The 14828-nt window shown below is 39.2% G+C and overlaps 1 protein-coding gene and 1 long non-coding RNA gene across 5 annotated transcripts in view; one reads left to right on the top strand and one right to left on the bottom strand.

Annotated features, from left to right (window-relative positions):
- Positions 1–9476, bottom strand: part of AKAP6 (A-kinase anchoring protein 6) — a 351442-nt gene extending 341966 nt beyond the window's left edge. For 2 of the 4 annotated variants that reach the window (XM_090033569.1, XM_090033570.1), the window contains exons 1-2: positions 7056–7568; positions 2384–2738 (exon numbers count right to left, since the gene is read on the bottom strand). In XM_090033569.1, coding sequence (XP_089889695.1) covers positions 2384–2738; positions 7056–7150 — 450 coding nt within the window. In that variant the 5' untranslated portion in view covers positions 7151–7568. Of the gene's footprint in view, positions 1–2383; positions 2739–7055; positions 7569–9407 lie in introns of those variants that run through there. The other 2 variants (XM_090033572.1, XM_090033571.1) reach the window with 2 other exon arrangements.
- The window catches only part of LOC149871975 (uncharacterized), a 141480-nt gene that overhangs the window by 1090 nt on the left and 125562 nt on the right, over positions 1–14828 (top strand). The window lies entirely within an intron of this gene.

Here is a 14828-nt window from a genome sequence, read left to right as displayed (position 1 = left end):
CAGCTAGCTGTAGATGTCTGCCAACAGAGGAAATGTCTATATGATGTTCTGAGCAAATGCTTTAGAAAACTTTTCCTAAAATATTTTGGGCAATTACTGCAGAGTACAGAAAGACTTCTGAATCTTAATCTTCATGGCCAAAAATTAACTTGGCCCCACAAAAAATGATGCGAGTCATGTTCACTAGGAAACCTGGAAAAATGTACAGTTGCTATGCAACACTTCAAGACTATTTTTCTATTGAAATTGGCTTAAAGCTTTGCTCTAATTAAAAGTACCCCTTCCCCCATATCTGCAAGGCACATGTAAAGATGCCCAATAAGGCAAAAAAACAAAGCTCTAAATCTCCCCATCCTAGTCCTTCATGATACCTTCTTCCCTTATAACTGTGGATGCCACAATCATTCTGGTGGTCATTTAGGTATTATACCCTCTCTCTAGGTTCTCATATCCAGGTGGCATCTAATCTTGTCTTTTCTTCTTGTACATCGTCTTAAAAATGGACTTTCCCATCCTTTATGCAGCTAAAACTCTCACCCTAACTAGTGCCTGAATTACTGCCACATCCTTTTTTGGCCTTGACAAATACAATACTACCCCTGTACACCCATCTGGACTGGCTGGGACTGCTACTGGCAATCCCATCTTGGATTTAAGCAAATATGGTAGTTATTATGGTTATAACAACAACTTTATTATATGTTGAGTTAGCTGTTAATTAAAAATTATTCTAAATAAAAAATGACTTCCTCCATCAGATTAGTAATAGTTTTACAGATGGGCATAGTTTAAACCAAACAAGATACACAAGACCTGGATTCCTAATGAGTAAAAAAAATAAAACCTTTTCCTTGGCCTGTCCAATAAAATATATAATATATTTTTAAAATGACAAACATCTTCCTTTTATTTGTGGAATACCTTTAAAAGTTTCCTTATGGTGTACCCAGGCAGTGATGGTGAAATTTTCTATAATTGTCTATAATCACCTATTACATTCTGGGGAATTTCACTGGTCCACAGGCTCCTGTTTTAGGGCAATATACTTTTTAGGAAGGTTTGAAGTTAACCCCATTTTTCAGTCACAGCCCTATGCTTTCTTATACTCAATGACCCACATCAAAGTGCCCCTAGTTGAGGCATCAAGTCATCTTCTGAACTAACCAGAAAGGGCCAGTAAGGGGACTCATGATGTGAATGTTTGCTTGCCTGATAAGCCAGAGTCTTGACCAGAAACCCAAATCCTGTGGTTAGTGCAGAGAATGGCCCTGTGGTTAGCAATGGATTAGCACACAGAACTACCTTTTGATACTTCCTAAAGCCCCATTCTTAGAATAAACATGTACAAAATAATGTTGTGTCAAAGAAACCTAGGTTCGTATAAAGTATTCACATAGGCCATAGAAAGCTGAGTTCTGAAGACAGCTCAGTCTTAAGCGATAACATTCATTTGCTATTTTTAGAGGTTGCTTGCCGTCTTCAAAGGCATGCTTAATCTGCTGCAGCAGACTAAGCCAAGTACATAAACATTGCTTAGGAATACCCCTCTATATTTTACCCTGAATTGATTTAACATGTTTTAAAGAACTGCCTGTTGAACTTGAAGAGGAGAAAAAGGACATATTTAAAATGACTTATTTAAAGAAGACATACTGCGGTATTTTTTAAAGGCCAAATTTGTTAATATAATTTTGGTTCTGGAAACAAATCTGTTGATTGATTGTTCATGGTTCTAAGTCAATCCAGTTTTATCATATTTGTTACCAAGGTCCCAAAACTATAAGCACATCACTAGTGCCATGTGCAATCAAAACATGAACATAAGCTTTGCAGGAACACATAATAGAGTCCTCTCACAAAAAGATTCTTTTAGGGCCCGATACAAAACCCATTTAAATCAATGGGAATATATTATTCAATGTCAGTGGTCTTCAAATCAAATTCTCAAGTTAGCATTTTATTAGGTACCATGTGGCACAGGCATGTCCAGTAAAGCTGGCATTTATTGCATTAGCCTAATACATAAAGAATATTGCAAGTAACCTCAATATGACATGTTCCATTTTTCCTTGGTAAGGGTTTGATATAGTAAATGAGAGTTGTCACATGCAGTCACATACATGGCCTACCCTGCTCTGGTGGTGTGAACACTGGGGCGAGAGATTGGGAGATTGATGCCATAGCAGAAGTGCTCATGGTTGCGACCCTGTCAGATTCCAATGAATCTGCAAATGCTGCTCAATACTTTGTCATGAGGACATGAGAAGGAAAGGAAGGACATACATGGCATTTTTATACCCATTCTAGAAAGACCCTTTTCTCTGCTGTGCCAGTAAGCCTCCTGTGCATCTAAGGCTGGCTCACACAACATACATAACCTTACCTTTAGCTGCACTAGATGCACATCTACATGCTTGCTGTCCGAGTCCTGCTGGACTGAATAGGTCAAGTCCCTGACTCTCTCTGACGTCATTCGGAGCCATGTCTCAATTTCAGGCAAATGGAGAACAATCTTCCAGTCAGCCCCTGTATGGAGAGGGGGAGGCTTTTCATACTGCTCTCCAGAATCAAGCTCCTTCAATACATCTTCACCATCCTGCTCTGTGGTGGGAGTCATGTTTATAAGCATGGGTGATGCATCAGTAGCCATAGGATCCAATTCTTGTGACCTCATGGGGGAAACTGCTATTTCCATGGCTAGTATAGGAAAATCCAAACCATAATTCTTCCCAGAATAGCTGCAAAGACACAAGGAAATAACAGAGACTGTTGTTAATACAAAACTTTGAATTAAAAATGTTTCTAAGCAATAACCTGAATAAGAGAGAAACCATACACCAGTATTTTGATTAGCTTCTTCCTTATACAAATCCTCTCTCATTAACAACTTTCAGTTTGTTCCTAATTATTAGTATTGGTTTACCCATAACTTTTAAAACCTTAGTTGGGAAAAATCACAATTACAGTTCCATAAAAACAGTACTTTGCAACAGTCAGTTTGTGCCACAGTGAAAAATGTCTAAAAAGTCACAAACACCAAAATCAGTACTGACAAAGTAAAACAACTTTATTGAAGTTAATGGAGCTGTACTAGATTATGCTAGCAATAAATCTGGCCCTAAGATTTTGCTGAAATTGCTTAGTGACATCATCCCTGTCCGAGAACTTACTGTCATCTGCAAGAACGCAAGCTTAAGACCTTTGCGGCACTTATCAAAGTTTCATCTGTTTACTCAAGCATTTACCTGAACATGAGTTAGACAGGAGGGAAGTTTTGGAGAATGGTTCACAGCAAGTAATGGGGGATGGTTTAATGTAGACGTTAGTTTTCTGAAATTCAAATTCTGGGAGTTTTCTTAGATCAAGAAATATTGCAGCAAGCACATACTTACACAAAAGATCTTTGCCTAAAGTGAATCAAGTTACAGCTTCAAATGTAAAGTGCATATCAGGAACTGCCTAGTCATTTGATTCCCAATACAGGAAAAATCATTTAAAGCTAAAGCACTGTATAACTATTATAAATATAAGTGTTTCTAATCAATTTAATTACTTAAAAAGGGATTGTTCATTGGATGGATCATAGTAAGTTTACATTCTATTCTTAAGATATTGTGAATGATTCCTATCAACTCGCACTTGTATTTGCCAGTGTATTTTAACCAGTTTCTTCCACTTTACCTATTAGGTGAGAAAGGTAATAGGAATTTTTGATATTATAGTCATTTCTGCCTATACTAATTCTGATGCCATATGCACACAACCAGGACTAATTCAGGATCAAGTGAAAGGAGAAGATAGTTTGTGATGGATTAGGCTATTTAAAAATATGGAAATGATCAATAATAATCACAGAAAAAACAGAAAATAATTGACAAAATACATGTCAATTATGATTAGACAATTTAATATGGATTTCATATTAACCAAATATGTAAGTCCCATTTTTAACTGTTGAGGACAGAAAATCTTTGATATTCTTACAGAAAATTGCCTCATGGATGGATTATGAAAAGGTTTCACAGGCTAGCCTGTGTATCATTTTTTCCATCCAAAAACAAAATCCAGTTTTAAAAAAAACCCTTTAAATTAAAGCTTTCTTAAAATTTTCCTTTAAAGACAACTACATGCTGCATTTAAGCATTATTCCCCAAGAAACAGTGAATTAATGTTGGTAGCATGTGGCCTGACTTAAGCCAAAATACCTTAAGCATTCTGAAAACCTGCATTAGCTGTGCATTTTAATCAAACCTAATTTCAGAGAAATTCAGATCTGAATTTATGATACAGACCTAGCTATGACATGGCACTTTACTAAACTTTAAGACAAGTCATGAAACTCCAGAGCATTTTTTTTGAATGCTCTTCAACACAACAAACTGATATTCAACAGATCTTTGGTAAAACAGGGTGCAACTTAACAAAATCAGTTGTTTTTGCAGGCTGAGTCCCTCTAATAGACACTTTGTCAAGCCATCAAATCATAGAAAGTATCTGTCATGGGATGGGGTCCCCAGGCAGCTTAGTGCCCTGCAACAGTATCTATCTACATTTTTGTAACTTTTTTCTTATGTTTACTTTCTACCATATAAGTACACAAAGGGCATGTTTACATGAGACATTTACTGGGAATAGACTAATTAACTCCACAGTAAATGTCTTGGCATCTACACATAAAGAGCTTTTAGGCTGGAGTAAATGAATAAACTCTGCAGCAGGATAGTACTTGTACTTATTATTTATTTACTATTTATTTACGAGTACTATCCTGCTGCAAATATTTTTACGTCATAGCACTGTTCATGTAGATGCTGACATGGCTGGCTGGGGCATGAGGGTGCTACAGTGCAGGGGTTGCCTGCCAGCTAGCCCTGCACTGGAGCCTCCTGTGTTCCAGCCAGCCTCTCCACACCACATTGAGCTGGGTTGGAGCAGTCTTGGGCTAGCAGGCTGACCCCCTGGTCAATTGGGGCTGACAGCTGGGGCTGTTCTGACCCAGCTCAATGTGCTGTGGTCCCAGGCACATGTGTAAACACAGGGCCCAGGAGCAATTAACTCTGACATGATATGTGCCATAGTTCATTGCATTGCATTAATATGTACATGTAGATACACCCAAAGACTGCAAAATACTGGGGTTCAACACTGCAGTCCTCAATTGAACAGCATTTTGTGTTTCTACCATATGAGTTTATCCTTTATGAAGACTGAAATTGAAATCATTAGGTCACAGAAAAGGTAATCAGCTTGTTTCTTTATCAATCTACAGCACTATGTTCACTGACTTGCGGTTTTTGAACATTTAAAGTGGAGCTGCCAGCATCAATTTACTCCTACAACACATGCAGCTGAAGTATCAAAGTACTATCCAAAATAAATCAGATTCTCTTGCAACCTAACCAATTCATAGGCCAATCTAGCTCTGATGGGTAGCCAGACAGGCCAGGTAATAGACTGTTTTTGCTATACTATTTTGATTTTATTTCCTACGCTAGTACTATTAAACCATCACTCACATAGGAGTCTGAATATGAACTTGGTTTTAGCTTTGCAAAAGTTTAATTGGGCAGCTTTTTACCAGAGTTTTCTATGGTACAATCACAGGGCCACATTACACGGGACACTTAGCATGTGTTAAATGCACTTAAAATGACAGCATCTGTGTATTCAAGCAGGCTAACGCCTGCTAAGTGCATTCATATTGTATTGTTTTATAGCAAAGTTGCACCTTTTCCAAAGAGGAGTATCTCCAGATCGAATGAAGCAACATGTTAAGCTCAAAGCAGGCTGCTCCATGGAAATAATCAATTATAGTCCCAGGGCTGACACCAATCTTCCAGGACCTTATCAGAGCCTTGAACTGGCAGATTTTTAGTCTCAGCCCTGGGAATGCACTGAACATCTTCAACTGGCTCCATTGTAGGGCACTGACAAGATCTAATACTTGGTACAAAAACATGTACAGCCTGCACTGTAGCAAGCTGTGCATGTTATGAGATTGTAGTAAGCATTACTGTGCCACTGCTCAGAACATGTTCTAATTTTAAAACATATCAGTGTCTGCATGACAAGGCTCACAGAGAGAGATTCTGAGAGGATTTGAAGAGTTCTCAGTTACTATATAGCTTATATTTATAAAAATGTCCTAATATTCAGAAATTAAACCAATATAATATATCACTATAGCGATAAGACTGTATGGAATCAATATTTATATCTGTATCTTTAAACTGCTGGTCATTTTTCAAATCCAACTTGACTCCCTATACATTTATCAGCTTCCATGCAGTCAGAGGTGACTTGAGCAAAGTGCGGGGCCCTGCCCCCGGATGCAAGGAAGCCAGGGGCAAGTTGGTGGGGGCAGGGGTGGCAAGTGGCCAAAGGCACCAGATTCGGCAGCAGGTGGGGGTGCCAAGTGGCCAGACGTGAAGCTGGCAGCAGTGCGGAGTCACCGCAGCCACTCTGCTCAGCTCTGCAGGGCCCCCCCAAGCGCCAGGCCTGGGATGGTCGCCCTGATTCCACCCTCCCCCCCCCCCCCAGAAACAGCCCTATATACAGTTGCCACAACTATTCAGTGCAAATATTAGGAGAGACAAATCTCTCCATTTGGAAACAGTCCATATTACAACCTGAGAGTTCTAACCCAAAGTGTACAGTATAAAAAGGTAACTTTTAATAGACAGTAATGTTGCTATTTTAAGCACTTTCAACATTATTTTCTCCTAATTCTGAAATGTTTGTATTACCACTGTCCCTATTTCTCTAAGTTTACCACCGCCATCTGATCCCATCTTCATGTTAAAGTAATTATTTTTCCTTCACTAAATGATGTAGCACACAAGAAGTACAGTACATCTCATGATTATTTCACATGCACCTGTTTCTCCATACAAACAGTAAATCCTTTTCAGTGTGATTCAGCTCCAGAAACAATACTAAAGCAACAAACATACTCCAAAGTAGTAAAAAATTTTTTAAAAAAATCAAAGTATGTTCCCACAGAAGCAAAAAAACCAAACCAAAACAAACAAACAAAACAAAACAAAAAAACTAACCCATGCTTCATGAAGAATATCGTTCTAGCTTTGATGCAGTGAGCAGGTTTGTGATCAGCAGTCTTTAGGAACCTGCTGACTGTTTTTGTTACCATACAACTGACTCTGTAGACTGGCTGTCTAGCATTATAGCTAATACCATGTTTATCCTGGTTTCTGTTAGAGTAGTCCAGCAAATCCTTTTCATTTCATCAGGTCATAGTGAATTGCAACATTTTGAAAAAAAACCCAAGTATTAAGCCATTCTAAAATCAAACATTTTCTTTTATCTACTTTTAAAACTTTCTTAGAAATATAAGACAACGTACCATGGATGTTTACTAGCAAGGCCTGGGTACGTTATTTCTTTTTAAAAGCCCACAGATACTAGGAAGAAGAAACTGTTTCAGATAGAAATTACTGAACCTGAACAGTGGTACAGATAATTAATTATACTGTTTCTTGGCAAAATCAAAAGGCATTGTAATCCAGCTATGCAGCCACAAAAGAAAGCTGAAAGATTGATTCTCTTGCTCTGTGTCTTGGAGTAGTGTACACAGTGTACTGTTCTTTTTAATATCAGGAACAGCAAGCTCCTCCCCTTCTTCCCTTTCCCTGTCAGCTCTCACTTCTCCGACTGCTGCAAAACAAGATAACTCCCATGTCATGCTTGCACTGACCTATAAAATGTGTTGGCAAGACTGAAAGTAGTAACCTGATTCACATACGTATATTAGACATGAGAAGAAACCTTGATGCTGTTGCTGAAGAAGTGCTATTAATAAGCTCTATTAATGAAATGCTAAACAGTAACAAGCACAGAGAATCTAGTTACAGTAAGAAATTTAACAAACTAAACTGCTTCTTTAAGCCATTTCAGGAATCAGAGTTCCATTCTGGTCCATTCCATTCTTTTTTTTTCCAAATGTTGTCAGCCAAACTGTTGTGTTCCTAATGAAGCAAGCAACTTGTGGGGGGGGGGGTAATTTATTCACTCTCAACATCTCAATTAAATAGATTCAAGTTTCATTTCTCAGCCTTTTCTAACCCAATTCTAGTTGATGACAGATTTGGTTCCAATATCCTTATGTTCCTGTGAGTGATGCATGTGACATGTGATCCATAAGTTTGGAACCGCTATACGTGTCTTTGTAAGCTGCATGTGCATGTGTGAACATGCATCTTCCTTTGGGAAGTGCATTAAGCCCAACAAATGGCTGATTACCTTCTAATCACATAGGCAATCTCCCTTTCTCCTGGTTTTCCACTGAATCAGATACTAATGCCTTCATGCAAAGCCTAAAATTTGTAAGTCGGGGTAATATCATCAATCATCAGACAACTTCAAAGACTTCTCAAACTGGTTCTATCCTTCAATTATTCAGATTCTCCTTGTTTATAAAATACAGCCCGTATTCACCGCACCAGCCATCAGATCATCTACATTTTCCTGCAACAGCAGTTGGTTCCTGTCAAATAGAGATTCATTAAGCATTTTAAGTCTTATAGTGGTCTGTGCATTGATCAGTGGTGCAGACACTGGGTTGAGTGAAAGTTAATGAGCTCTAATTTTTTCTCTCACTGTCACATATTGTTAAAATCAGCTGCAAGCATTACATAGCCACCTGTCTGTCAAGAAAACAATTAATTTTCTTCACTAAAGTGCTAAAATGGCAGAAAGTACTTCATTAAATAATTAATTCTGCCTTATGCCTTCTTACTGACTTTGTGATCTAATGATGCAAATTTCAGTGTCAACAGAATTAATTAGATCATTTTTGTTGGCTTTTATACTCAGCCAAAATGTTTATTCCACACAGTCAACCTAACTCTGATACCTTTCCAGTGTCAATAGCCCCAGCCATTCTCTATCCAAGTGTTAAATCTCCTATCATTTCCTGACAAACTGAATAATCCACATATATGTTTTCAATACAAAATTCTATGACATACTGAAAATTAAAAATTTAGGAGAGGAATAAAATGAATTGAATTGAAAATTACAATAACTATAGGGATGTTGCAGTGATTTCTATTATTCATTTTCATATTTAAATCAATAAACATTAAAAAGTGCAATTCCCCAAAACCTTTCACAGAATTTAGTTCTAAAAAAAAACATAGACTTTGGTTTATTCTATTCCTGTTAGTGCCCATAAAACAATTTCAAAATCCCTCTTTTGGCCATATGCTTTAGGTGGAGGAGTTCTGTGATTGAACCTCCCAGCTTCTATGCATATAGTAATTGAAAGTCAACAGTCCTACAGGTGGGAAACCCATTGTTCCTACAGGAAAATATTATTCAGAATTGATGACTCTATACTATTCTACCAACTCCACAAACACAATCATTTGATTAGATATTACACATACCACAAAATGATGTCGTGATTCGCAAGGCGTGTTGCAACGCGAGATGAAAGTCACCCTCCAAATGATGGCTGCAATACAAAGTGGAGGGCCTGAAACATGCCATTCAAATTCTAAAAACAATTTCAAAATCCTAAAACAATGCTAAATTTAATACCAGAAATTCACTTAAAATTATGAGTACAGTGATCTGTGTAAAATAAGCAATATGGACAAAATCCAGGACCACTACAATCCCTGAAAGGTCATCCTCACAATAGTTTGCACCTTTAGTAGCAATTTCTCCGCAGTTCAGCGATTCAACAGACCATTGAAAATTAACTATATTATCCCACCTAGAACTCACCCCAAAGATTTAAGAAGTGAGCCCAGCTTGTATTGTCAGTGTCAATGCTTTATCTGTTGTTCCATAAGGGAAAAAAACCAGAAGCTCATATATTAAGGGATCTCCTTCCCACATATTTCACCAGCAGTAAGTGCACTTAACATTTAAAAATATATAAAATATTTTTACCTTCATTTGGAAAAATAATAACTCAGGAAAAGGAAATATTTATTTTTCTTCTCTCGTTGAAAAAAAAATAGACACACAATCACACTTGTCTGTCAAGCCCATGTGGAAAGAGAATATGTAGCTCCTCATACTACTTTTAACTCAAAAATATACTATCAACCTGTGCTTGTATGGGATATGAATATTATATAATATAATTTAGATGCACAAAGTAATAATGTATAACCCTAAAGTAGTTGCATTTTATACTCCTGCTTGGGGAGGAGCAAGGAGAAAATCCTGTTAAACAGTCCTTCAAACAAACCTAAGAAAAATACGCTCAGTATTTATATTGTTGCTAAAAGATTTGAAGGAGCAGGGAACATACTCAGGAACCTGAGCCAGTTGAGACAAGTAATTATTTTTCCTGTCCATTTTTCTTTTAACACACACTGCTGATTCTTAGTTTGTCTTGCAGAAAAAAGAGAGAGTAGAAGATGATACAGAGGAAAGTGATCTACTATAAATTGAGCAAAGACAAATTAGCTGCTTCATGTTAACTCAGCAGTACATCAGTCTTCTTTAATAGCTAACTGCATACATCTACCTTGAGGCACTTGTTATCCTAATTCTCATTCTAGAATGTTAGCAGTACTTGCATGTATAATAGCGGGTTTAGTATGACAAAGAAATATAATATGAATTGTACTTTTATTTTTTGGTCTTATCCATGTAGGGATCAGCAACACAAGAAGCCAAAGGATAGGGTAGGCTTCCAATATTCTGTACTTGGTGCAGAAGCTTGTGCAGTGGAAATGCACTTGCATTTTAGTTCATGTTAATCAGAAAGGATTTTAAAGTTAGATTATAAATGTCAAAGTCAACAGAATGCTTCCATAAATGTAATGCTCGTAACTTAAAAAGAGAAAAGATCTACACAGAGTACATAGAAGATCTTTTTATCATTGTGCCCTCCCACACTTTCCTCCAAAGCAGCCTTTATTCCTGATGTAAGGATGAGTAGATAAACTTTCATAAGAGTTGAAGAAAGGCAATGAGACCATATCTCTTTGTTCTTTGGCTCTGATATTCTATATCCAATCAAGCAAGCCATTACCCTTTCTCTTTCCATCTTCCTGACTTTATAAAAAGGGAGAAGTTTCCTAGGATATTGAAACATATTTAAACAACCGTTATAAAATATTGTGAAATTTTCATGTGAAAGGTGGTACAGAATGCAAAATAAAAAAATACAACTACTTGATAATTTTCTATGATGTATTAGTAGTGAAGCCGAACTTGCAAAACATTGTATATGTTCTCTGACTGTGTTTTAGGTGAAATCATGATTTTCAGACAGGTTTTTAGGAGTTACTTAATCATCTAAATTAAATTATTAGTGTTTGTATAATTCTTCATAACAGAACTGCAACACTATGTATGTTCAGTCTCTCTTTCCCTTTTTAGGAAACGAACTGTAAAAAAACTTTGCCACTTCAATGTGCATCACAAATAGTAGTAGAATGCAGATGTCTTTGCAGATTTGCTCCCCAGCGGAGGAGAATCAGAAAAGCAGAGTGTTGGTATATTATTTGTGTAACTATTTATATTTATATACTACTCCTGGAATAGAGGCAGTCACACAAAGACAGTCTCTTCTTAATGAAATCTCAGCATACAATTCAGTCCATGGCTTCCAGGAAACTACTCTGACACAAGAAATCCTCCAAATATGGTAAATATAGCAGTCAGCAATCATTCCACTATCTGTTTCCCACAAAGGGTAGCTGCATCACAGAACTGTTAAGCATGCAATATTTCTTCAAAGACTAAAAGCATACTCAAATGGTAAGAAAAAGAACCTAAATGGTGATGTTTAACAGCACTATCTGGTGACTTCTACTATACCAATATACTAAACTAAGAACCTCTTCCCACAAGACAGATTTCATATACACCTTTCTATTAACAAATGCTGACTCAGAGCCTGTTCATATTTTTACTTTTCAAATCTGTGGTTTTTCTTAGATATATTGATACCTTTCATTACCAATGAAAGTAATATGTTGGTTTTGTTTGATTGATCTACCATATTTACCCAAATCTAAGATGACTTTGAATTTAAGACAACCCCCAATAATTAGATTCTAGACATGGAAAATTGTAACAATCAATAATTTTCTATGTCTAGAATCTAATTGGTGGAAGGTCATCTTAATTCATTCCTCCATTGCTTTGGTGAGGAAAGCAGTAGTGGAAAATGAGGACCCAGTAGCCCACCCCTTGCCCTCCCTTGTCTTCCAAGTACCTATCTGCCTTCCCACTTGCCGTCTCCCAACCCCCAACATATTGCCCCCCTGTTGCCTGTGCCTGGCAGGCAGTGAAGTCTGCCATACACTCTCTTCTCTGGTGCATGAACCACCCCACCCTGGCTGAGGGCAGGTGACATCTCAACTTTGGCTCCACCCCTGAGACCAGAGCCAAAGCTGGAGCTGAGCCACTGCTGGCTCTGGGACTGTACTCAGATCTAAGTTGAGGCTTCCCTGCCCCAGGTTGTTGTGGGGGGTAAGGGTGGGAATCCTCTTCCTGGATTCTTCTAAATCTGAGGTGAGTGAGATGTATTTTCTACCCTTGGCTTTCAGAAAGAACTCAGAGGGTAGTGTTAGCCATCTGTGTGACAACTGCCACTTTGACTGATATCACTGGTTTAGCTGGAAATCTCCACAGCTATAAATGTATATTAGTTAAGCTTGAGCTGAACAGCAGTCTCTTTACAATTGTGAGCTGTTATTTGCACACCAGGTTGACAAGTTACAGAGGAGAACAAACAACAAGTACTGACAATGATACTTAGAGTAGGTATAGGTGTTTGGGGAGGTTAGATCACATTAAAATGGCAACCCAATCTAAGTTCACCTATGTGTGGACCTGACACTTAGATCCCTGGTTAGGTTGATCTAAGTGCAAACTGTAAGCAAGTCCCACTCCATAGAATCACAGCAGTAAAGTTAGATCAGTCAAACAATGGCTGACCTAATCTAATTTAACTGTGCCTGGGAGATGCACTAAGTTAGATAGGGTAGGGCTAGACCAATCGAACACAACTTCAGTACTCATTCAGAGCACAGCTCTGGGGTTGGAAAAGCCCAGTCACTGGCACTAGCCCCAGGGCTATACTTTTCCTACCCCTGCCACCTCTGGCTTCACTCCCAGCAAAAGCATTAGCACACCCCAGATGCACACTCCAGGGGCAACCAGCAAAGCCCAGAAGCATGGGTAATGCTCATAGTAGAACATAGGCATAGCTACGCCCAGATCATCCCGGACCAGTGGCTGTCCAACCTCTTCTTGAACACCTCCAGTGAAGGAGAGTCCACAACTTCCAGTCTATTCCAACTGCCTTACAATTCTTACAGCAGTTGCAGGAAGGGGCTATTGACCCCTCCCCCCAGCCCCAGATGGACAACCCCTGCTTCACAGATCAGCCAGCCCCCCTGAACCTGCAAGCTGCTCTAGATGCTGGTTTTACCAGATTTCACTCTCAGGAGCTGATAGAAGTAAGTTGGAGTGGGGGGAGAGATGGACAAATTTGGTGGGAGTTGGTTCAGTCAGAGGGTGGGGATCTCAAAATAGCCCCCGATCCTGCCAACACCCCGATGTGAATATTCCATCCCCCCTAATCTGTCCAAGCTCCCCACCCACTCTGATTTACTTCAACTGGGCTCCCAGCACTGGTAAAAATCATAGAATCAGAGAAGTAGGGCTAGAAAGGACCTTCAGAGGTCATATAATTCAACTTCCTGCCTGAGGCAGGATCATCCCTAGCCAAACCATCACATAAAATCCATAATCTAAACTCTATATAAAATTACCATCAACCCTGACCACAACATAGATCTAGTACCCTAACCTGTCACAGGTAAAGCAGAGGAACCATGGCAGCCAATGTCCTGCTTCTACTAAAATCTTGTTAATTTAGCTCTGTGTGTCAATTTAGCTTCTACTAAAATGTTGTCAATGTGCTCAAGAGATCCTGGGTAGATGGCCATGTCCCCCACTACAGAGGAAGTTAAAACCCCTCACAGTCCATGCCAATCTGACCATGGAGTAAAATTCCTTTCAGACCTCAGCTATGGTCTAGCTTCAGACCTTCTAGCCAGGAACCTCTGGCTTTGCTCCCAGCATCGGCATTAGCACACCCCAGCTGCACACTCTGGTGGCAACCAGCAAAGCCCAGAAGCATGGGAAATGCCCACAGTAGATCATAGGCATAGCTCCACCCAGATCATCTCCAACCAGTGGCTGTCCAATCTTTACTTGAACACCTCCAGTGATGGAGAGTTCACAGTTTCCAGTCCAGTCTATTCCACTGCTTCACTATTCTCACAGCAAAAAAGTTTTTTTCTGGATATCCAAACTTACTTTGCTGCAACTTCAAGCCAGTAATTTGCATCTCCTCTCTGCAACAAGAGAAAAGGTACTTTTCCTTTTTTTTATGGCAGTCCTTCAAGTATTTGAAGCCTGCTATCATTTACCTGGATCCTCTTTTGTCTTCTTCATGTCTGTGACCAGTGGGTTTCGATTCCCCGCTCTCGGGTGGTTCTAGTTTTGTAGGTAGATGATACCCCCCTCTTGGGATCACTTCGGTATCGGAGCAGTTCTCAGTCTCCCAAGTCCCTGACCTTGTTCTCGCCCGCCACGACTTGATGTTCTTCAGTGTCAAGGTCGGTTTGTGGTACACTCCATGGCCTAGGATCCCTCGGCGGTCACATCATGGGGCTCCATCACCCCTGCACCCCGGCCTCACGCCACCTTTAGTGCGTTTTTCTTCCACGGGTCCAGGTCCTTAGCCGTAGAATAATATTCCCCACCTGACCTGCCCCTGTCGTGGTGCTCGTCAGTAAGCTTGGCCCACGGTCCCCCTTGCCTCC

Source organism: Crocodylus siamensis, chromosome 2 (assembly GCF_052110815.1).
Source record: "Crocodylus siamensis isolate JL-2025a chromosome 2, ASM5211081v1, whole genome shotgun sequence".
In the NCBI taxonomy this organism is placed as follows: Eukaryota; Metazoa; Chordata; order Crocodylia; family Crocodylidae; genus Crocodylus; species Crocodylus siamensis.
The sequence above is the reverse complement of the archived record's forward strand: the minus strand, read 5'-3'. Positions and strand labels throughout refer to the sequence as shown.